At 37.8% G+C, this 24,257-nt stretch overlaps 1 protein-coding gene across 1 annotated transcript in view; it reads right to left on the bottom strand.

Moving 5' to 3' along the window:
* The window catches only part of CACNA2D3 (calcium voltage-gated channel auxiliary subunit alpha2delta 3), a 395,617-nt gene that overhangs the window by 205,518 nt on the left and 165,842 nt on the right, over positions 1-24,257 (bottom strand). The window contains exons 6-8 of the mRNA XM_071549734.1: positions 7,434-7,565; positions 5,978-6,038; positions 5,739-5,889 (exon numbers count right to left, since the gene is read on the bottom strand). Coding sequence (XP_071405835.1) covers positions 5,739-5,889; positions 5,978-6,038; positions 7,434-7,565 — 344 coding nt within the window. The remainder of the gene's footprint in view (positions 1-5,738; positions 5,890-5,977; positions 6,039-7,433; positions 7,566-24,257) is intronic.

Below are 24,257 nucleotides of genomic sequence, written 5' to 3'. Positions count from 1 at the left end.
GCTGGTGGTTTGCATTCCTAAAAGGGTGCATTTTAATGGTCTAGTTTAATTTTTATCTCTTTGCTAATTGGTTACACTTTCTAATAATTTTTTAAAATCTCAAACATAAAGAGATGGAAAAATTCACTGGACAAAATAATTTCAGTTCCTGAAGAAACTCCCAAAAGAGCAAATATCTAAACCCATGAAATCTGTAGAATTATGATGCATCATGTGAAAGCATTCACACAGTATTTTCATCTTAAACTAGCATATCCACTTCAAAAAATCTGTAGTACAACTGTCAGGTTCTAGTTAAATACCAAACTTCTGCTTTATAGCATATATTGGATTTCTTTGCCTTTGTCATAGGGTGTTTTACAGTGATATTGGTGATGCCTTTCTTTTAACTGTGCCAAATCTTTAAGTTGCAAAATAGGGAAGAAATTCCTCCCCCTCCCTTCCCTCACTACCTGATCAGCAGGTTGGACTTAGTTCTGCAGTTTTGATATGACATTTAAAATTTTATATTTAGAGAAATAACTTCCTGATCTTGAAGCAGAGGGCTGATTAGCAGCTGCTGACTCCACCAGCAGTACCCAGGAGAGACGTGCTGTTAACTTCCCTCAGTGAAAGCCTGCACTGAGGTTTGCAAGAGTCTTAGCATTACACTGCTTATATTTCCTGGTGTTGCACAGTCCCACTCCCCCTATTCTGACATGTGACATCTTTGCATGTGAGAGTTGCAACAGCAAAAGCTGAGAGAGCTCATACCTGCACAAGACATGGGAATAGCCTGTGTTTTGCTAAGAGAGGGCGGCAAAAATTAATTACCTTCCTTTCTGAGCTCTTCTTCTAAAACTTTGGTCTACTTTCATCTCTCTTGCAATTCAAATATGTGATTACATTGATATTTATTATTTTATTTACTTAGTTATAGTTATCTGTTTTATTAGTTCACATTACTTTATCATTCTACTTATTTCTTTGCGCAACAGGCATAAAGAGTGAGTAAAAATCTGAACTAAGAGAAACAATATAGCTAGTTAGACAGCTGCTGCCATATATTCTATGATAAGATACTATTCCTATTCTGAAAATTTTATATAGATATAGATATATATGGTTCTAGCACACCTTTAAAAGTAGTATAGCCTTTTTCATATGCATCCTTTGTCATATTAAGCTGTCTGTAGCAAGGTCCACAGAACTAAATTAAATTCAGATTTTGTTTTGCAACAATACAGATGTAAGAGATTTCCCACTATAATAAGCATACTCAGATATCCAATACAGCCCAACCTAAGATCCAACAGTGAGGCCAAACCAGCAAAAGAACCAAAGGAATCAGTATTTCCACCAGAGTTACCAAGTGGCACACAGGCATAGCCCAGAGGTTCTCTTTGGCTGCCACTCCCTTTGCCCCTTTGCCAGCCTGTTCACACATTGCCTGCACAGAATCTGATTATTGAGGCAGGTTAAAAGTAAGTTTACCCATAGCCTATCCTGCAGGACTCCAAAACAGAGACTACACTGAAATCATTTAAAATGGCAAATTCTACATATTAAACCAAGGAACTATATTACTGTGCTTTGAATTAACAAACCCTTTTATTCTAATCAGTCTTGATAAAATGGTGTGCCTGAAGCAGTAAAATTAATTTAACAGTCTTGGCTTAGTTAATATTTTGTTAATTTAATGGGGAGTTTGCATTTTTATAAAAGCATTTTTAAAAATTTCAGCATTCGGCAAAATTAGTACTTGTTTTATGAAAATATTGTTAGTTGAATGCTTGACATGGCATTATACAGCAATGTGAATTGAAAAAATGTGCCTTTTCTGTTGTTGTTGCAGGCATCTCTATTCATGCACCAGAGAGCTGACCTTAAATTTTAACTAAGGCAGCACAAAATCATTAATACATTTCAATAATTTTTTTGCAATTCAGTCATTTAGTCCATCAATTTCAGAAGGATTTTGCAACAACCTACCCAGAAAAGCTAAAATTATTCTAACATCATCCTTTTATGTTTATTCTCTGGAAAGACCTGCACTGCATTCTGCTTTTTTCTCTACATGCATTTATATATGTATATATATTTATATACAGATACATACAAGTATTTCTTCCATTAGTCACTGTGCATAATAAAGCCATTCTGACAGTCACAGTCACTCAGGCTCAAAACTTCTGCTTCATCTAACAAGTACATTGTTTGCCCAGATTTTCCACACTACTAACACTCTTATTCCACCTCAGAGTTTGGTCTGGGAAGAGAAGGAGGCACTTGGTCATTTGTCTGAGCCTTCCAGATGTCCAGCAGTCCCCACAGAGCAACAATCTGGACAGGTCTTTCCAAGCAATCAGTCTGAGCTGTGTGTGTGAAGGAAAAGTCTTCACCATCTGGGCACAGAGGATCTATTTTTGCACACACTGCACAGCTGGCCACTTCTAGACACAGGGCCTTGCTGTATGAGCACAGATCTGCGTTACAGAGGGGATTTCTTACATGGACATATGTGTATCTTCCCTTCAAATGAAACTGCTGTCACATCACCAGGCTACGCCAAAATTACAAAGAGTAAGATCTAATCTCACTCAAACATTTGTCTACAGATAAAAGCTGTATGGAATTTTCAGTACTTTCACACCAAGCAGCCTCTTGTGTGGGCTTTGTTGTCTCACGTTTTGATCACTGAAACATCTTCAATCTTGACAAAGTTCATTTGCCCTGCTGGCACTTGGTCAAAGCAATGCTTCAGAAGCAATGTTTGCTGATAATGTACATCACAGTGACTCTGGCTTCACTGTGTAGCCTCACTATGTTTTTAACAAACATTTGAAAGAGTTCATGATTCAGCCCCAGCCTATCTGTGCCATTCCACACTGAAAGGTCCACTTACCTCTCCACAGCACAGGTCTCTGTTGCTAGTTAGTTATATTTTCAAGCAAATTAATTTTGCAGTTTCTTTGCACTGTTATTTTTTTGCCTTGTGAGACAGCAAAGCATGAAGGTTGCCAGGCATGAGTCAGGGGTAGGTTTAGGTTAGATATCAAGAAAAACTTTTTCACACAGAGGGTGGTTGCACACTGGAAGGGGGTTCCCAGGGAAGTGGTCACAGCTCCAAGCCTGTCTGATTTCAAGAAGCATTTGGACAACACTGTCAAGCACAGGGTGTGATTCTTGGGGTGTCCTGTGCAGGGCCAGGAGTTGGACTCGAAGAGCCTGATGGATCTCTTCCAACTCAGCATATTCTATGATTTAGCTCCTTTGTCCAAAACAGGTCTCTAGAGACTCTTCCTGCGGGAAAACTCCAAAGTGGCAGGACAGCACTTTACCCCCTCACTGCCACCCCTGTCTTACTTGTTCTCACTGCCTTTATGTAGTACTTCTCTCAATGCAGTGAATAATTTCAGGTTTGTAATTTCAGGTTCATATTAGCACAATCACTAAACCATCAATGACCTAATGAAATTAAGCAGATGAGCTGGAAACAATTCTCAGCTGCTACTTTCACTTGTTTGAACAAACAAACATCCATCCATCCTAAAAGAGGTTATAGAGAGGAGAGAACCTACAGGAGAAAAAATTACCTTAAACAAATGCCATAACTACCACAGTAATTACATTTTTCTCTAAATATTCAGAATTTCTCCTACTAGCCAAGCACTGCAAGAGAGGGCTGGAGACAAAGCCTTTGTGGGAGAGGGCCACGAAGATCCAGTCAGCACCAACTCCGGCTGGAGCAACCTGTGAGGTGCCCAAGCAGCAGCAGCAGGGTGTGGGTCTGTGGTGGCTTTGTACAGGCAGCTTGTGGAAAGAATCATTAGAGGCTGGAAACATGTGGAAACACAGCTGGAAAAGCGTCCTGGTGACAGGGGTGTGCTGCTAGACACTGCAGACAACCCACACCAGGGTGGGGACTCCCCAGAGGGACCACAGCCATGGTGACTCAGGCTGAAGAGAAAAGCAAAGAGCAGAGACCGGTGAGCAGTGAGGAGGAACAGCGAGAAACTGCTAAACCCAGAAATGCTGATGGAAACCAAAACAGGGAGCAGTTGCTGAAGTGTTCCTGAACCTCAGCCAGGGAAGGGAGGGAGTGAAAGGGCAGCAAAACTGCTGGGACCAGGGCACAGGGTGAGGTGTGACAGGAGCTCAGCCTGGGAAATGGGGAGGAAAGGCTCAGTTAGGTGTTTCCTATCTTTTCTCAGCACCTAAAGCAGTGATCAGAAGTTTGTGTAGCTGGAAATAACTTCTGTTTAAATTCTGTGACTCCATGCAGTTTACACACAGCTCAGTTCATTTTCAATTAAAATTTAAATTGGAAAAAATGGCAATTAGATTTTTCATACTTGCTCCTTTTTAAGCATTTACACAGTATTTCTGCTGTACTACTTAGGCAAAATCATTAGTTTGGAATCAAGCTACATATTTTTTTACCTTTTTTTTTTTAGTTATAGATGAGCCTTTTGATTTCTTCCAAAGTAAAAAATTTCACTTAAAAACACACATCTTTTTAATTCCTTCATCCTTTACAGTAACTCTCACAGCTACTGATAAACACAGAGAGAGATTATACACCAAAAAATGGCTGGTCAGGTATCTTAATAATTACTTAGCTGAAACATTCTTTCAGCTTCCAGAAGTTATTTAGATTACAGTTAATCACAATTTTTTTGAAGGACAGTAAACCTTTTTTTGATACAGCATGTAATTATGTCTTTATACTACATAAGTTTCTGCTAATTATGCAATCATCATGCAAGGAGATTAATATGAAAGATATTCTGAGCTGCTTGCTATCTGTTAAAAATACAGTATATGCCCATGTGCTTCATGCATATATAGTTCATTCCCTGTGCGGTCTCGATTCACACTGGTGTCACTGGGGTAATTTATTTTAGTACACAAAGGGCACTTCCCTTTTAGCTAAAAAAAAGGCCTCCTTACATTCAAGAAGTCAAAGACACTTTTAGGATTTATGCATTTGATGAAACCATTTATTTATAAAGTGTTGGCAAAATAATATCACCAAAGGAAAATTTATAAAACCACCAATTCCTCCTCCCCTGCAAGTCTTAGCTCTGCTGTCAGTTCTGGACTTGGACCCACATGATTAATCCCATTACTCTTAAATGTAGTAAAACTACCCTCTTGCCACAGATTTAAAACATGTACCTGTACCATGGAAAATTAACTGCCATATACAAATAAGAGGAACTACTTATCTGGTTTCTCACTGTTGGTAAGTATGAGCAGCAACTCTGTACAACCCACACATGCCTACATTTCAGATTCCCACTGAGAAAAACACGAACACTGAGGAGCTGTGTTGGCATTTTGTCATGCCACACAAGCATCAGCAAAGCTGGATGTGAATCGATTAATTCTTACATTTTCACCATTTAGCACTTTGCACTGTATTGCAGTAGCTGAGGGAAGGGTGGAATGCATGGCGGAACAAGGACATACCCTGAACTTAAAAATTAAGGTAATATAGAAAGTTCAACAAATTAAAAAAAAAATATACAACCCCCAAAATCATGACAACTTGTTTAAGGGGTTTCAGATTGCAAGTAATGGACAAACACTCTGAAAGAATTTTGCACTGGAAAAACGCCATGTCTGTCCAGTGGGTTCAGATGTCATGTTGTCCATCACCTGTCTGCAGCATTGGTCAAGTGGCTCGTGTGATGTAAAACACAACAGCAAGAAATGATGGAAAAAAAAATATAAAGAAATCCTGAGACACTCACAGCAATTATATTGAAGAAGTCATCATCTCCAAGGGTATCCAAAATAGATGACACTGTCTGTTTTGCAATAGTCAAGCGAAGGCCTTTCATGCTGCCACTGACATCCACTAAAATTACCACATCTTTTGGAGAAGTTGCTGCCTGGATGTACCTGAGACACGAGAGAAAACAAATCCTTTTAAATATGAACTTCTTATCCTTTCAAATTTCTTAAACACTGGTAGTCATCTCTTGCCCACCATTTTCTGTTTCTGCAGTCAAATGCAATGACTCCATTCTCATCAGGCTCCCATTTAATTCCTGTTTAAAAAAAGAGAGAATAAAAGATTAAATTACATTTTCACAGTACCTGTTCAAAATGTATCTGTGGTATTAGGGCCAAGTAGGGGGTTAATGGAGTTTCATACTTTAATCTAACAGGCAGACATAGGAAATACTATGAAAAAATAAAATTAATAAAATAAGACCAGCAGAAATAATAATCTTTTCCTTACTCCTTTTTAGCCCTCTGTAAGGTGAAAACCTCTTAAGGCCTAGTATGTTCACTGCACTATTTTCACAAAAGTATTTTTATATTTGGCCTTTGGCGCTGGTAAGATTTATCCTGTGCTTGCCAAGTCCCTCTCAAACCTTGATAATTTCCTACCCATGGCTGATCTCAACAGCTCGTTACATGAACTGCTTCACTCACAAGTCTTACTCCTAATTTTTTGCTCCCATCACGGTGAAGGGGAAATATCTTCTGATTGTGGATCAATAGAAATATGACAAAAACATTTCCAAGAAAAAAAAAAGACAAGGCAATTCTTCCTGCTTTTTATGCTCATTTTCTAACACAAAACAAGAAGCAGCCTCCAAAACAAGGACTAATATTTCTTTTACCCTTGAAATATCATGGAGCTTGGGAATTGAAATGTAGTCTGGAACTGACAGAGATGTAGCAGCCGTAAATCTCAGTCACTTTCAGACACAAAAGCTTAGAGTAAAATTGCTTAAATTCAAGACTTAAAAAAACTTGGATTGCTGAACCATGTCAGCCAAAGGAACCATTCCCACTATGGGCCTGACCCAAAGTTACAGAAGCTGAGAACCAGTTTATTTAACTTTTTAGATTATTATAATGTAGTAAATTTGGTATGGGATTAAACATAAAACTTAATATGTAACAACACATGTTTTAATCTATTTCTATAGAGGTGATGTAATTTTACAAATGATGTAATTTTATTACAACTGGTGTGAAAATAAACTTTAAAACAACTTTAAGTCTTTAAATGTAAATATGTCAGGTTAAGTGGAAGCCTAAAAGCTGAACAACAAGTTATAATGAAGTCTATCTCTATGCATTGATAGAGCACATTATTTAAATTCAGTACTATATGAAGGGTCTAACACTTTTGCTCTCCTTCACAGTCGGCTGAGAAGATATTTTTCATGTGAGTGTACATGTCTACATGAATAGGAATATTTATGAGTACATAAGTTATGATGAGGGCTTCACCTCCAAATGCAAATTGGTAGAAAAAGCTCAGAATGTTGAAAATGTTGATTAGAAATCTCTCTCTCTGGAAACTAGATAAAGTAAAACTAAATCTGCAAGTATCCTGAAGTCAGGATTTGTGATAATACTCCATAGAAATTTTCAGCCATAGCACTCTTTATTGTATTTTAAATAAGAACTTCTGTTCTTCTTACCTGGATATTGCCTGAAAAATCCTTTTGCACTTCCAAAGTACTGCCAGATGAGAGAAGGGTCACGATCAAAATTATCCACAAACACCTTATTTAAAGATTCTGACCAATAAACTCCATTTACAATGGCTGGATCTGGGAAAAAAAAACACACAAACAAAAAACACACACACAAAGAAAAATTATTTTACCTGAGTAGAATCCCTTCAGCTTATTCAATACCCAAAAATCCACTGATGACAAACTACTGCAGAACATTTTTAGTTTCCTTTGTCAAATAAGTTACAAATAAGTTTAAATAAAGGAACTATGGTTAAAATAGCGCAGAGACATCAGGTTCATTTTTTAGACATGTTATAATTGCTAATTCTATCTTGAGCTACTGTATCACTTGTTCTGAAGAACATAAACAAGTCACTCTAACAATAGATTATTTACCCAGTTTGTCTTCCCTAAATGCACAGAATGTCTCATGGCAACACATTTTTTTCTTAACCTTCGACTTGGTGAGATTGGTCTCAGTAGATCTGAAAGTTTCCATATTGGAACAGAAAGTGAAACATCTTTTCTTTCCCACTTGGATTATGATATACATGCAAACACAAAATTTCATGACAAATAACAGTAATTGTTATTTGGAAAACACTGAACCCACATTTCACAACATTTACCCAATTAGTTTTTATTCCCATAGAAAGAAAACTACCAAGCAAATCCTTGATGCTGAAACTGTTCTGTTTAAAATATCCCCATCTATCACTCCATAAAAACTCAGCCTGCCCAAGTGTGCTTTTAAGCTGCAGATTTGGTTCAATAGAGGGAAATGAGAAATCAATAAACATGTCTTAAAAACTTACTGAATTTCAAACCGTGAATTTTGAAAGATGAGAAACAATTAAGATACACTACGGTCCCAATTCAATCTGTGTGTGAAGTCAGCAGAATAGAAAGGAAAAAACGAACTGAAATCACAGATGCATTATTTAATTGCAGAAGTGTGCACACATGAATACACAGTAACATTTGTTCAAGCATTTGAAATAAAGCACCCATTAGCTTGCAAAATAATGTTGCTGTACTGATTTCAGAAGATTGCTTGGAATGTGGTTTTTGTGGAGTGGAAAAAAGGTGAATTGTTATCTTCCCTCACATTCATCAAGAAAAGCAGCAGAAAAAGGGAAATGTCTCAGCTACACAACTTTGCATGTTGCTTTCACCTAAATATTTAGGTCTATATAGATGGAATGTGAAAAAGCAAGGCCAACAAAACAGAAGTTGTTTTTAAAACATGTCAAGAATAGTTACTTGTTGCTCTAAAGCATGAAATATACACTTAAAATCTATCCAGCCAGGCACATATCAAACAAACCCATGTCCCTGGTCCAAGGGCGCTACTTCAGTTTAGCCTTCCTGGCAAAACCCGTGGCCCAGTTGCTTCCCATCGTGCAGTACCCCAGTAACAAACTATGACCAAGACATCACAAATTAACTGTCAAGACTGGGATGTGTCATCAGTTTGTAAAAATATGCTCCTATTTCAGCACTTTAAAATATCAATCCATTGTTCAGCATTTAGACATTACCTGGGAGGTGAAGCACTAAAATGAGAATCCTCTCAGTCCACTTGAACATCCCAGTACTGCTCCAAACATTGATATTCTGAATCTGCTCCTATACACAAGTTCTAGTGGAGTATCTAAATCACTAAAATTGCAGTGCCATTAGTGACTCAGCATTACTATACTGAGACCAGGTGATAAGTTTAATTCATCTTCAAAAAAAGCAAGATCAGAGGGTTGGGGGTTCTGTTTGTGCTGTTTTTCCAGTATTGCTAGAAAAGCCTTTTTAGAGGAAAAAAGAAGGAACCATTTTTCAAGCCTCTAGAGGGCTACAAGCTCCTCACATGCCCTTCAGTCAGCAACTATTTTTATAAAAAAGCAAATGGGGCCATAATCAGTTTAATCCTTAGAATACAAAGAAAAGTGAAGTGGGGAAAAAAATGTACCTCCGGTACAAAACAGCAAGCCTGCATGGAAACTGAGGGTCTCTACTGGCTACTTAACCTCCAGGCAGAAGGATTTCAAACTGGAGCTCCTTGTTTGACAATTGATAGTGCTGTTGTGTGGATGCATCTCTGTCCACAAGCATCATCCTGAGTTTCTGACCATATGTCCTCATTAAAATTTCATAGTCACATCATCTAATAACCTGTATGTTAAACTTGTAGTTCTGGGCAATTTCCAGTTTTAGTAATTACATTACATTGTTTAAATTGCCCCCAGTACTTCATTTAGAAACAGTATTCATAAGTTTTTTAATTACTGGTGAACATCATCTGCACCCCCAAGATAGTTATATGCCAATAGTGGTACATTAATGCTTGTGAATATTCAGAAATTTGGAAGGGAGAAAAAGAATAAAAGGTAAAGCTTAATATAAATGCAAAATTATTAATGTGATGTTATGGGGCTCAAAGACAATAAATGTAAATAGCTTTCACCCACAGTTCTTGAAATATAATTTCTGCTTTTGCTTCCTGGCAGCTAAAATGTAATTAAAATATTCCCTTCCCCTTGCCTTTTAGATGAGCTGGCTTGCAAGTATATGGGATTTTGCTCTACCATTGTTTGTATAGATGTTACTTGTTTTTACTGATATTTAAAGTAAAACCACCCCCCAGGCAAACAGATACAGTGACATGGAACTGAAACACAATTGCCCAAGAACAGCACAAATGCATGTAGCAATTAAGTTGCTGTCATAAATCCTGCTGACCTGAGGAAAGAGGTCCGAGGTTTCAACAAAGGCAACTGTGCTGCACAGTCTGAAAGATGTGCAACAGGATGCCAAGGATAATGATTTTTTTTTTCAGTCAGAAAATCCATAAAATATCTAGACTATAAAAAGTCTATGGAACGAAATTAATATATACACAACTCATTTTGCATTCTAATTATTCCAGCAAGTTTTACAGAAAATAAGAAAGACCACTGAAGAATTCAATGACTATGAAGAAAGTGCAGAATACTTGTCTTTCTTGCTTTAATACCAAGAAAAGATGTTACTAATGTTCCTTTGAGTTTTTTCTCCTGTTATATTCCTTCTGTGATATAGTCATTATTTTCTCCTGGAAAGCTGTCAAAGATGCTGGCATTGAGAATGGTGTTCCTTCTTGTAATATCTGACAGCCTCGAGGGCAGCCCTTAACATTGCACAGCAGTTCTGTCACACAATAAAGCAGTGCAAGCACAGCCTATGGGGCCAGGCCCTGGAAAGGGAATGCAAAATCCAGCACTCTTCTGGCTCAGAGATAGCAACAATATTAGCTTAGTTTTTATGACACTGACAACATATTTAGTCTGGTCATATTTTAAAGAATAACAAAATCACATACTTTGCTGAGACATAAACCAACAATCTAATAATTACTCTACTCAACACTAATATGAATGCTTTTCAGGGTGGTCCAGCACATTCAAGAGCTGGGGCTGGATGCCAGTTTTGGCAACTGCCTTCACTTTTTTCTTTCTCTTCTCCTCCCTCTGACTCCACTGAGTTATGTGGATGCATCATCTCACAGATCAAAGCACCTGGCCATCTGTAGACAAAAAAATAAGGTGTTTGTCCATTCTGCTTCATGTGCTGGCAACAATTCACCAGTGTCAGAAACCATATTCCCTTCTTATAAGATATGGGATGGTAAAGGCTTCAAGCACATGACTGTATAAAGGCACAGTAGTAAGGCACTTAGTGCCCTCATGTTCCAGCATTGCCCTAAGAACTTTCCCCTTCTCCTCTGAAGTGGCAGCAGAATTGATGTACAGCCAGATGCGTTTATTTTTATGCTGAGTTTCATGAGTGCCTTTGGGTGTTACTTTGGGTTGGTTTATGGTGGGTTTCGTTTTTTGGTGCGGGGGGGGAGGGGGGGATTAAAAATTTATTTATTCTTTTCGATAAACAAATGGTCTGAGATTCAACTTTGAAAGCCAGAATTACAGCTGCAAACTCTTCACTAACACCATTCTGGGACAGAGATACATTTCTGTCTCTGCTAACAGCTTGCCATCTAATGAGTTAGAAAAGATGTCCCACAGCAAATCAGGGACCTTTGAGGTTACCCATTCAGCCACTGACCTGGCTGGACCTCTCTTAACTTACTAGATGTAACAGCTGAAAGCAAACAGTGTGTGGACTGAGCTGTAAGTTAGAGCAGAGCTCTGAAAACAGCATAAAGGTACCAGCTATGGACACAGAACATTACCCTTTTTTTTTTTTTTAAATTACAGGAGGAACTTAGAGCAAAAGTCAGAGGAATTCCAGGAAGACCTAGAAAGATGTTGTTTTATGTTATCCAAGGAGCCAGGCTTATGAGGCAGTCAGACCTATCTCTGACACAGTCTACAGAAATGGCATTGCCTATCCAGCAACTGCCTTGAGCTGAGGAGAGCTAAAGTTAAAATCCAGTAATCCTGACAGATAATGCTTCATAAATTAAGGAGACTGCAGACACCAGGATATTTCTGTGTTTTCAGTAAAACATACTCATTTCCACACTTTTACAAGATACAAGTTGAATACTATGAAACCTGAAATGTTGGTAAGAAAATACCACACCACTGAGCTCTAGGCTGCTGGGGCATAACTGAGACAAGGGGAACAACACAAAAAAACACTGCTGGAAACAGTTCTCCAAATGGAAAGGAGAAAACAGAACACAGGAATTAAGCAAACTGAACAGACATCTTATATCTACTGCATTTTCATCACAGAATTAAAATTAGCCATGAATACTGCAAAAAAGGATCCAGTTCTGACACGTGGCAAGAATAAATTTCTGCACAGGCTGTTGGAACAGTGACTTTCAGCAGCCAGGAAATTTAAACCTCTGCAAGTAGCAGGGCAGGAAAAGTGTCATGACAGACAATACAGGAAGCCAGTGGAATACACTACAAATTAGGAGGAAAGAAAAAAAACATGATTTTTGCCAAATCAAGCCAACTGTTTTGCAAAGTATTTAATGCACAACATAGCAAAAGGAACAATTTTATCAGAGCTGTTGTCAAAGTGATATCTGACAAAGGCAAGGCACAGCTTTGGAAATAAGTCACTGCTATGGAAGTTTCTCAAGGACAGACCTGTTCACAAATCTTTGCAAAATCCATTTCAAACACAAGACCATGCAAATCTGTAAACAAGGAGTTCACAATAAATGTCTAATTTCTATTGCATGGATATTCAGAGACATGAAGTTACAGAAACAGACCAACATAGTTACACGGCCCACTGCAGCAACGACCAACAAATAATGCTTTGAACAGGAATTGCTAAATGCATCCTGTGTTTATCAACACATCAACCCTCTTGCATACAACAAATGGAGTCAAGAGAACCTTTAGAAAGAAATATTTTAGTGTGTAAAATACATTACAGTCATGCTGGCCTACAAAAAACCTCCACTGCTACATTCCTGGGAGCATCAACACAGCATGACAGCACACTTATCTATTACCATGACAGGTCATCATCCCTTATTTTCTCAAATCATCAGGCCCTTACTACTGCAGTGCTTTCATAATCCTTGTCCAGCACTTCTTCCTCTCAGAAAAGACTGTCTGCACAATTGGACTAAGATGGAAATTTTACTCATACAGGATATGAAAATGTTCGGCTGGTTTAAAACCTCTGAAGATAGTATGAGAACATACTAGAAACACTGAGCAGATGCACGAATGCATCTTGGGATGAGTACATTACAAAACCAGTTACGGATTTTAAACACTACTCGCTCCTTCAGGAATGTGCCAAATAAAAGCTGCAAGACACCTAAATAAACAAAGTACAGTGTAAAAATGTCTTTGCAAGTTTTTAGCCAAACAACATTTTGAAACAGTTTATATTCTAGCCAAGCACACTAATACATAACCAGAAGAGCAAACTGCTTTTTCTCCTCTTCACACAACACAGATCCAAGAGAAGTCAAAGGGTCTGTGTTACGTAGCAGGACAGATAAATTATTATTGTATTCTAAAACAGTAGACAGAAAGAATAAAATGTATCTTTAGATAAACATCTATGAGTCTTTGTCAAACGTCAATCTTCACTGCTCTGTACTAAGCAAAAATGAGTTTTTACTTTGCCATGCAACCATTTAATAAATGTTTTTTGCATATTCAATCCTAAAGGCTTTCATAAACCCAGGATTATTGTCACTTTCTTGCCTCTGGAAGCAACAAGGAAGTAGGGGAGGTTTCGTGATTGACAGAGGTGTGTCAGGTCAAAAAGCCTCTTAATATTGTGCCTGAGACAGACTTTATTAACAAACCTTCAGTGGCTCACATTTGTCAAAAGGCAAAGCCCAACGCTGAGTAACCAAGCAACAGCTGCTGAATAAGGAGTGTAGAGAGTAGGGCTTTTTAGAGGAAACACTTGATGTTACCATGTAGCCAGTATCTGACATCTAGTTGCCATGGTGATGGGGATGTATTAGAAACATCCAGAGTAGATGCACAGCCAGGGCCAGAGTAGCACACAAGAAAGATAAAGCACAGCACACATCTCGTGTGGTGATGCCAACATTTCCAAAAGGCTTGCTGTTAAAAACAGAGAATTGGGGGGAAAAGTAAAAATAAAAATGTGTGAAGTTAAAGCCCTTAGCAAGAACAAAGCAGCAGCCTGAGTAAACTCTGGGAATCAGATTTGAGGAAGAATTTGAGCAAAACCAGATGGAATAAGCAGAGAAGCCTGTACATCTTTATCCAATGGACAACATGAGTTAAAACAAAGAAATACAGGAAGATGGGACACTCTCTGCAACCTTGACTAAATCAGTTAGACTAAAAAAGTACCTTTTACATTAAAGAATGGTCAAAGTTAGGAAGACAGTGCAAATGCTGTGCTAGAGATCTTAAAATGTGAAGACAAACAATTCAAGGGAAGAATTTCAAAATATAAATATAGCTGCCCAGGGAAGTTTGTGGCTATGACTATTTAAATAACAAGATGAGGATGTTGAATTTTCAGAAGCAAAGTCCATAAACCAAATACGACAGTGACAGGCAAGATTTTATTTCTTAATTTCACACCTTACAGGAAAAGGGGTTTGCATATGTGCTAGCTGCAGATTATAATCTTTCTGCATCCTTGAGAAATGATTTTTTTTTGGTTTTAATATTCCAGAAAATAGGTAATCTCAATTTTGGCAGCCAGTTGGAAGGCATTGATAGGAAAGTATGACTGAATGATATTCATAGCTCTTTTTAAGTATCAAATTGAAAAACCTCACTTAATCAAAAAATGGTTGTGGTTCATCACATTTCAATATCTTTTAGAGAAGGCTCTATTACATGCACCACATTTTTTTTTCCCATGCAAGCAAAACTTTTGATTAGTCTGCATTTATTGACTTGTAGTGCATAAACTCATCTTTTAACATGCAGAGAACATCAAATAGTGGAAATGCCATTTGACACAGGTAATTCTTTACCAGTCTCTAAACTGTTCAAGCAAAACTTAAAGACAATTTTTGAAGTCTCATTCCAAGATCTCCTTTTGCAATATTTTCAGTGTTCAAGAAGTAAATATGGTGAGCAGAAAAGCACAGGCTAGGCCTGATGTTTTATTTACTAAAGACTGTGAGTTTAGAGTTATTCAAAGTTGTATTTCTTAAAATATTGGTGACTACAAAGGTAGAAAGATAGGAAGGATGGAAACAATTAAAAGAAAATAAAGAAAACATCTTGCAACGGAACAAAGTGTAAAGGTTTTTAATTTAAAAAGGGTAGATTCAGGCTAGGTATAAGGAAGAAATTTTTTACAGTGAGGTTGGTGAGGCACTGAACAGGTTGCCCAGAGAGGTGGCTGATGCTCCTTTCCCAGAAACATTCCAGGTCTGGCTAGACAGAGATCCCCGAAACATGACCTGGTTGCAGATGTCCCTGTTTGTCCCAGGGGAATTACAGCAGGTGACCTTTAAAGGCCTCCTCCACCCAAACTATTCTGCAATCTACAGTCCACAAAAAAATATGAGAGCACACAAATAATTGGTTGCTAACTTTCCTTAGTAGTAATAACAATAATCATAACACAAAGCCTTTAAACAAAAGTTGGAGTCACGTGATAAAATCTATGCTTTCAACAGCCAATAAAATGATGAATGACAAGAGAGACACAAAAGAGAGTAACAGAGGTGCTACGAAGAGCTGTCACAAGCAAAGCTGTAAGACAAAGAGAGAATGGCAATTTCTGCAAAACAGTATTGCAACCTTGTAAAAATAAAAAAAAAAAGAAAATAAATTGAACATTGGAAATGAGAGCAATAAAAAAATTGAATTTAAATCCATGAGAAAATATTTATAGTCATCTTGTCTCTGAAATGAGTGAAGTCCAAATACACTTCAAGACCTGTAAGATACTTTTTAATCACTTGTTTTATAAATCCATATTTACTCAGAGGGATCACTGTTACAGAGTCAAAACGGTTGTTAACATTTGAATACATTTCAAATCCAATGACATGGAATTAGTCTCAGTGTGGTATTAATGTAAGGAAAAACGAATTTAGATTATTATTAATGAAGACTTCTTTATCTTTTTACTTGTTATTGAACTTTAAATTGTATTTCACTTTCATGAACCAATTTTTTAAAATGCTGATTTTTACAGCTTGATACATGATTTACACAGCTTGAGACTCTCAGCAACATATTGTGTGCCTTATGTTTGTTCATTGAGTTGACATAAACCATATCTCCTGTTGACAGAAATGCTTGAAAATATTCATGGACTTCAGCATCCGTCAGAGAAAAACTCTGCAGTTATGGAAAGCACTGATAAAATTGCTTCCTGTACTTCAAAAACACCAGAAGAGCAGCTCTATCACAGCATCAGGATGGGAATAACAGACGGAAGACAGTCAGACAGACTTCTCTAAGTCAAAATTTATATTATTGCTTTTGTTTTGCAAAGCAACAGATTAACTTTAGACAGTATGAATCATCATCAGATATTTTCTAACTTGATTATTCTGCTCTGTCAGTAAAGACACAGCAACATCTTGCAGTAAGGTTACTACTTTATCTAAATATACCTGCATAGATCCCTGACAATCTGCCATCCAGTGGAATATTTTTCTTTTTTTTTTATCCTCAACCAAAAAGGATGTGGAAAAATTAATTTTTCACCTGACCACACACTAACTGTTCTCCAGCTGCCTCAGAAAAAGATCTTCCCTGTAACATGCCTGTATTTCTTAACTTAACAGAGAGTCAGGCATGATGATTTAATAATGTAAAAGTGATTTTCTAAAGCACCTGGCAGTTTATGATAGCAGAGATTTTATAAGCCAACCAAGCTCTGGGCTGCTCACAGGCATTTGCCAAAGACCAGCCAATCTGATAACAAGAAAAGTCCTTCCTGGTGCCAAAACATCAGCCAGCAGAATGCACGTAGTGCAGTCTAATGTCAAAGGTGGCAAAGAGGGAACTGCTATTAAGGAGAAATTTTTAGAAGTCAATTATGATTATTTGATTTAAACCATATTCCTCTCTCAAATACAGTATATTAGAGAATGAAGACTTAATTACAAAATTCACAAGAACATGACTGTAAACTCAAAATACATTACCCAATCACATGGCAGTACTATGACATATAGCTTGCCTGGTGTATCAAAGGAATGAAAATCCACTTTTTTGTATGGCTAGACATTACAAAATGTCATAAAAAGTTGTAGGTAAATGCTGAGAAATGTATTCAGCATAAATCATGTCAGCATTCAAAAGAAATCAATATAAGCACTGTGCTAAAAGTACATGCAACTTCCCGAGTTTAAAATGTATTCATATAATAAAAAAGTTTAAACGCATTTCATTAGTATAAGCCCAATTCTCCATATAAATGAAAGCTGGAGAATAACTTTCCATACTCAACACTTTTGAGGAAATTTTATGCTTAATTTTTTTGACATATTGTTATCAAAATCAGTAATTGATTCTAACATATTTTCCTCTCCCTGCAAAGGGCACACATCCCCCCTGAAGCAGAGTCCATCACCTTTTAGGTGAGGCAGTTACTGATATCAAGTTACTAAAAATAAGAAAACATGAATAACTCTTTGCACATGCTCAGACACTGGTATCTTAATTCAGCTTGAGCAAAAATAGGAAAGCAGGAAGGTACTACATGTGTCTTGGTGAATCAGAAAGCCCTTTATGGAAGATAATTATTACTGTAGACTTCATAATAGGCAGACAAGTTAATATGGGCCTTTTGTGAGTTACCCACCACATCCTGCTCTTCCTCATACCAATCAACACTTCATCTTGGGCACCTCAAAGGCAGTGATCAATTCTTTTCACAGAGTCTAAGAATTCCTCCAAGTCAACAGTACATTTCCCTGTTCAAACTAATTTGAGCAGACACCACTGTAAATCAACCCAGGAAGAAAAATTTCCAAAACTAAGCCTGTTTAGAACAAGCCTATTGATTTGTAGCAGCGTGGGGCTGATGTGGTTGTGCGTCTCCAATGACTGGCATTTAAGTGTTTATGGGATGTTCTGCCCAGGGCTTTACCAGGAGTAAAGTGCAAAAAAGCCCAAGCTAAAACCTGTAGGTGTGAGTTCCACAGAACTCTGAGGTTTCAACCTCTCCACACAGAGCAGAGCAGTTCAGTAAGTGCTGAATTTTTAGGGCCATGAAAACCAATGGAACATAACGCTTTGTTGGGTGGGGTGTGCACCTGGTGCTGTGCTGAAGAGCACGAGACTGCTGAGCCAGGTCTAAAACTCTGCTACAGTCACAGAGTTTAAATTGAGAAACTGTGCCTCAGGCGATCCAATGAAATCTCACTGGAAACAAACTGTGGGAAGCAGTAAAACACTGGTGTGCAATGTCATCACGGCTCTCACAAGGTGTGTGCTGTGTGCTGTACAAATGAAAGGCAGTGCAGAGCTGCAGTCTCTCTGTCTCTGGATGGGAGGGAAAACAGAGACATTAACCTTGTACTACAATTTAAATTAAAATTCTTCTGATGCAGGATTTAACAAGTTAGTTGCAGAACCATGGTCACAAAACTACCTTATATACACAATATTGCCTGCAATACTTCAGCGAATCACATCTATATGTCAGCATCATTGGGTGTGAGAACAGATTGCACCATTCTCCATCATGCTGGATATAAATATGTATATCTTTTAGATATGTCTATATATATACATATATGTCTTTTCCTCATATTCACTAGTGATAAAAACAAAAATACACTTAAAATAATTAAGACTATTTAGAATTTGAAAATCTGGGGGTTTATCTAGTAAGTTTGGACTCTTTGCTCAGTGACTTCTAATAAGTACAAAAAATTCAAGGGATAACTAAGTCTTGCAAAGCTGCAGAATGAACTTAATTGCACTGTCAGCTCTGTTAATGGGATGAAGGTTTATCCTACAGAAAATATTTCTCCATTATAAAACTTAGCAAGTAAAACAAGATTATATATATAGCAAACCAGAAATAACAACAAAGGAAAAATCTCCCATTACTTTAAATCAACTTATATAAGCCTACTTCCCTTCTATTGCCAAGATAAATTATTTTACTTAGTTCTCTCCTTTATTTTTTCTTTTGTTTGAAGGCAAACCCAAACATATTTTGTCAAGCTGCATGTGATCTGATCCAAACAAGGAGCACATTGGCACATGTCTACCTCCTCTACCACATCTCAGAGACTACTGCCCAGGGCTGGTAGACAAATTCTCATATGGTCACCCCCATCCTACTTCTGTCAAATTTATTCTATTTTCAAACCCTTTGCTAAGAAAAAATGCTTATCTGACTCTTTTTACCAAGCTAGCTTTGGGAAGAGCTTACAGAAGAGCTTATGACAGCTGGTTTGAATGGGGCAATAATACCCAGCAAGTACAAGTGACAGAGAGCAGTATTTTGTCATCTCCCAAAAACCTGCAGCTGACATCACATATCCAATTGCCTTGAGACAGCAAAACTTCTTCATATGCAATTCATCTCAAAAAAAGACACATGCCATAATCATAAGCACAAAGGAGATCAAGCAAGAATAGTTCATACAGAAAATAGAGCTCTAAGTTCTGGATTGAAAATGAGAGAAAATGTTCTGCACTAAGCAGAGGAAAAAAACTGTGATGAGGGAATTAACATAATGTGCAGTTGTCAAAGTGTTGTACAGGGCTAAAGGGGAACAAATGGAATAGTCAGTGTGAGGATAAAACTATGCAAGTTCACCGAAGAACCAGCACAAAACGGCCTGAATAACCACTTTCATTTACGTGCATTCTTGGGAACATGTAGAACAGAAACGGAGGTAGCAGATACCCAATGGCAGAAAAAAACCCTCATTCTAAAAGCCACTTTTATTTTTTAAGAATATTTAGAAAGGTTGTCTTTGGGTGTGTAATATTTTAGTCCAGACCAAATCTAGAGGCAGAGTTACAGTAAAGATTTTATGAGACATAAGAGGTTTAGAAATAAATAATATTTTCATACATAAAAAACCTCTCAGGCACAGAAGTCTCTCCTTAGTTCTAAATTTCTTTCAGTGAAGAAATTATTGCACTGAGCACATTTTATCTAAACAGATCCAGCAAAGACAGTGTTTTATTTTATCCAGCTGTGATGAGAACCCATTTAATTTTGTTATTCTGCTTCTACTGTAAAAGGCCTGCACCACTTCACTTTTCATTGCATTCATTCATATCTAGAGGGCTGAGTGAGATATTCTTTACACATGTAAAAACCCAAATTATTTAAAGCAATCAAATTATAAAGTTGTGCACTGAAAAATCTTACTAGCTACGCTCGATTCTCAACCACCAAATTTCTTAAAATGTAAAATTCAAATTATTTTACTTTTGGTAACAGCAACAGGTAGCAAAAAGACTTGACACTTTTTGAGAAAACATACAGTGCACTAACTTACAAATCCTTATAAATTGCTATGAATTCTTACACTTCACAGTTTCTCTGAAATTATTCTGCAAGTTCAAGTCCCAGAAACATTCAAGAAACACTGGAGTAATCCCTCACAAATGGAAAGGAATTAAAAGTCCTCTAGATGTGCTGTGATGTATCTAAGTAGCTGCCTGTTTGAAGTCCCAGGGATGGAAAAGGCAGCTGCAATCTAATACTTGCAACAGTAACGTAATTACTTCAAGGAGTCCAACCCTCTCCTTGGCACCAGTACTTTATAAAGGAGAATTAAGTGCCAGTTAAATTAGTTAGTCAATAATGTTAGTTAATTAATTAGGCTGATGCTTTTTAATTACGAAGAGCACTAGGAGAATGAGAGAGTAAATTTTGCTAAATACAAATGCCCACAATTCTGAGGACCTAAGGGTAAAAGCAGAAAGAGGAAAAGGAAAGAGAGTTTATAGGGCAAGGAGAAGTGCTTGTGTCTAGAAAATAAAACATTGAAAGGAAGAGAACCTGGGCTTTTCCCCTTTCTGCAAACTGCAAATGTAAAGTTTACCTTATCACATAAACAAATACCAACAGCAAAAGCTCAAAACCAGGAGTTGTTTTCAGTTGATACTGAGATTTCCCTGTTGTGTTCTGCAGATTTCCCGCAATGCTGATGTAAGCAGATAAGATCCTACTGTGTGACACTCCTGGTTCTGTACTATGCTATACTTTGCTTTTCCACAGGTGCTGTGTCTAAGAGTGTGTCACTAAGACACATTCACCCTCACCTTGGCTTTGGTTTTCACCTACATTCCACTTAAAATGGCATTCATCCAAGTATTCATAAGCCTCTTCCACAAATCTGAAAAACCTGAGTGCAAACTCATTAGCAGAAAACATGTTATTGCTGTCCACAACTATTGGTGAATATGAGGTGACATAGAAAAAAAACTGGGGGAGGTTCTTCACCTCAGAGGCGGCACATCCTCTGGACAAAGAATGTGTGGTCTTGGCTACCTATAATCTCAGAATAACAAAAGGTCAAATGCTACTCTATTCTACTTTTATATGCTGTCAGTGCCTGCAAGTCTCCTGACCAGTTTTGAGTTGTCTTTTATCATCTCCTTGTGTACATAAATCCATTACAGAGTACTACTCTTCCCATTGGCAATTCTACTGCTGTGTTCCCCATGGACGGTTGCCAGAAAGCCTAGCCCACATTCCAGCGGCTACTTTTTAATTATATGTCACATTCCTTGGTTCTTTTAAATATACTACTGGCATCTCAGAAAATAATAAATCAAATATTGAAATCATGCAAACTTTTAAATCATCAATCATTTTTCATTAGTTATAATCTCTTCCCCAATACCTGTTTAAAATACACTGATTGATATCTAGAAAGTCATATCTCAGGAATGTATACCTGTGGAAGTATATATGCAATTATATCTGAGGCAGTGGCATATCCTACATCACTTACATTCTATAATAGGGGACGGATAAAAAATAAAGGCTATAAGAACTCATTTTGTTGTTCTGTATAACCTGTGTAAATAAACTTTATTCAAAAAAGCCCCCAGCAGCTGAATGAGACAGTGGCTCACATATACCTGCTCTCACTCCTGGCCTTTTGCCTTGGAGAGGAATAAATGGGGCCCTTTTATTACAAGCAGGAGTTTTACACAGCCATTTTCTGTTGAATCACCTGGGAGCCTTTTTGTGTTGAGCTACTAAGGGGCCATCTCATTATCAGGAAGCTTGTGAGTCGCTTTTATAGTGACTTATAGTGACTTCTACTCCCCTCCAGTTGCTTCCAGGTGGTTTCTTATTGGACTTCCAGGCTACTTATTGCGTGTTAGGGCAGAGCAGAAAGCAGGTCTGGCAGAGAGACCAACATGGGCTCGGTGATGAGGGACCACATGCCAGGATAGGGAATTAATGAGGCACGTAGGACAACCCATGGAAATCACCAGAGAGCAGAGATTGCCTTTAAAGGTGAGCACTGGGCCGGCCCTGGAACCACCAATCAGATCCAAGAAGACGGCAGCGTGACCTTTTAAGGGCAGAAGGGGCAGAGCTCGGTGCAGGGGAGTTGGCAGTGCCACACAAACAGGGGGCCATGGGAAGGGTCTGCACTGCCTTCTGGCTGTGCCCAGAGCCTCCCACAGGCCAAGGCACCCAGCTCAGGCTGCTGAGGAAAGCTCTTCGCTTCACAGTTTTTGGCTGTCTGTGAAGTGTTCGTTAAGAGATAGTAGCTCAGTTGGTTAAAACTTGGTTGTAATAATGCCAAGCTCATGGATTCAATCCCCTATGTGGGCCATTGACTAAACAGTTGGACTCGATGATCCTTGTGGGTCCCTTCCAACTCAGAATAGTCTGAGACTCTGTGATTTCTCACACCGTGATACTGCATTGTCCAAACTGGGTTCAGATTGATTCTGTACCTTCAAAAATTGAACTCTCCCTCTAGTGAAAAAGTACCTTACTTCTTTCCTTTCTTTTTCATCTGTTAATTCACTAAGAAACTTTTCCCTCCTTTCTGTCAAAAATCTGTACACGGTTGATAATTGCCAATTTTTGAATGGAAGTGTTGTTGCTTCCTAAGACAGTTATCCCAGAACTTCTTACTTTATCTTATTTATTCATTGTCTAAAAAGGTACTGCCTTGCAAAGCCTGTGAGGCTGTAAGTAATAAATACACTTTGTGCCCCAAGCAAAGAAACAGAATGCAGTGACAGATTTAGATTCCCAATGCGTGCTTAAACATTTCAAAAGCCAAACTTTATGAAAAGCAACCATTTTCAGGAAAAATGAAGGAGGTCAATTCCATGAGAATGTTCTGCAGTTTAAATGGACCAACAACTTTGCTGCAAAGTGGCCTAAAGGTGAGGGGTCTCCTACAGACAGACAAGTAACTGCACTTCACTGTGGAGCAAAATCATCCCACTTTTCTTTGCTCTGAATTCCCTCAGTACAAGAGCATTGCAGCAATGCTGAAGTACTGTCTTCTGAGCTGCACAGGCTTTATATTCCAAAGATCAGTAACTTTCCTGGTTTTGACATTAATTGATGAGAACTGTGAGATATGCAGAAAGCAAGGAATGAGGGTGTGCAGAAGAGAATAATATAAAAAAAATATAAAAGCACATCAATAACCAGATCAGATCATTATATTCTGCAATGATGATCAAGAGTACCATAAATGCAAAGCTTTGATTCTTTACTAAATTCACTACTTTACCTTCCCTTCTACACTTATAGTAAACACTTCTTACTCAGAGATGGCACTAGCATTACATGTATGCTTGCACATTAGGTTGGCAGACCTGCTAATGGCCTCTCATTCTTCTTTTCAAAATATTCCACATTAAACTTTGATATCATAGATTTGATATTTATGGTATTTTAGTTTTCTTGATTTCATCATAAAGTAATGAAATTTGCTTTTGCTTTCTATTTTCAGATTCTAAGCTTGAGCTTTTCCTTAGAATGGGAAATATGTAGTCCTGTTGTTACCATCAACATTTTTAAACTTTTCTGTGAAGAGGCTGAAAGAGTCAGAATATACCTAAAGAATAGCAACATATTTATGTTCCATGATTGCTCAGCCAATCTCATTTAGTCTAGTTAGGAACTGGGACCATCTCCTTTAGTGATTCCACAGCTGGGAGGGATCACTATGGTCATGCAGGTGACCAGGCCAAAGGTCTTCCAAAATTTAACTGGCTCAGTTGTGCAATTCGGAGAATAGGGGAACTCAGTTTCAGCCACTGGACCTTTTAAAATCTTTGGCAACCAGATTATAGAGCCTGGTATTAGTAATTAACTACAGATCAACTTTAGTCATCTCTTGAATAAGTTAAATGAATTGAGCTCTTGAAGTCTTTCAGTCTA

This window comes from Pithys albifrons, chromosome 3 (assembly GCF_047495875.1).
Source record: "Pithys albifrons albifrons isolate INPA30051 chromosome 3, PitAlb_v1, whole genome shotgun sequence".
Lineage (NCBI taxonomy): Eukaryota > Metazoa > Chordata > Aves > Passeriformes > Thamnophilidae > Pithys > Pithys albifrons.
The sequence above is the reverse complement of the archived record's forward strand: the minus strand, read 5'-3'. Positions and strand labels throughout refer to the sequence as shown.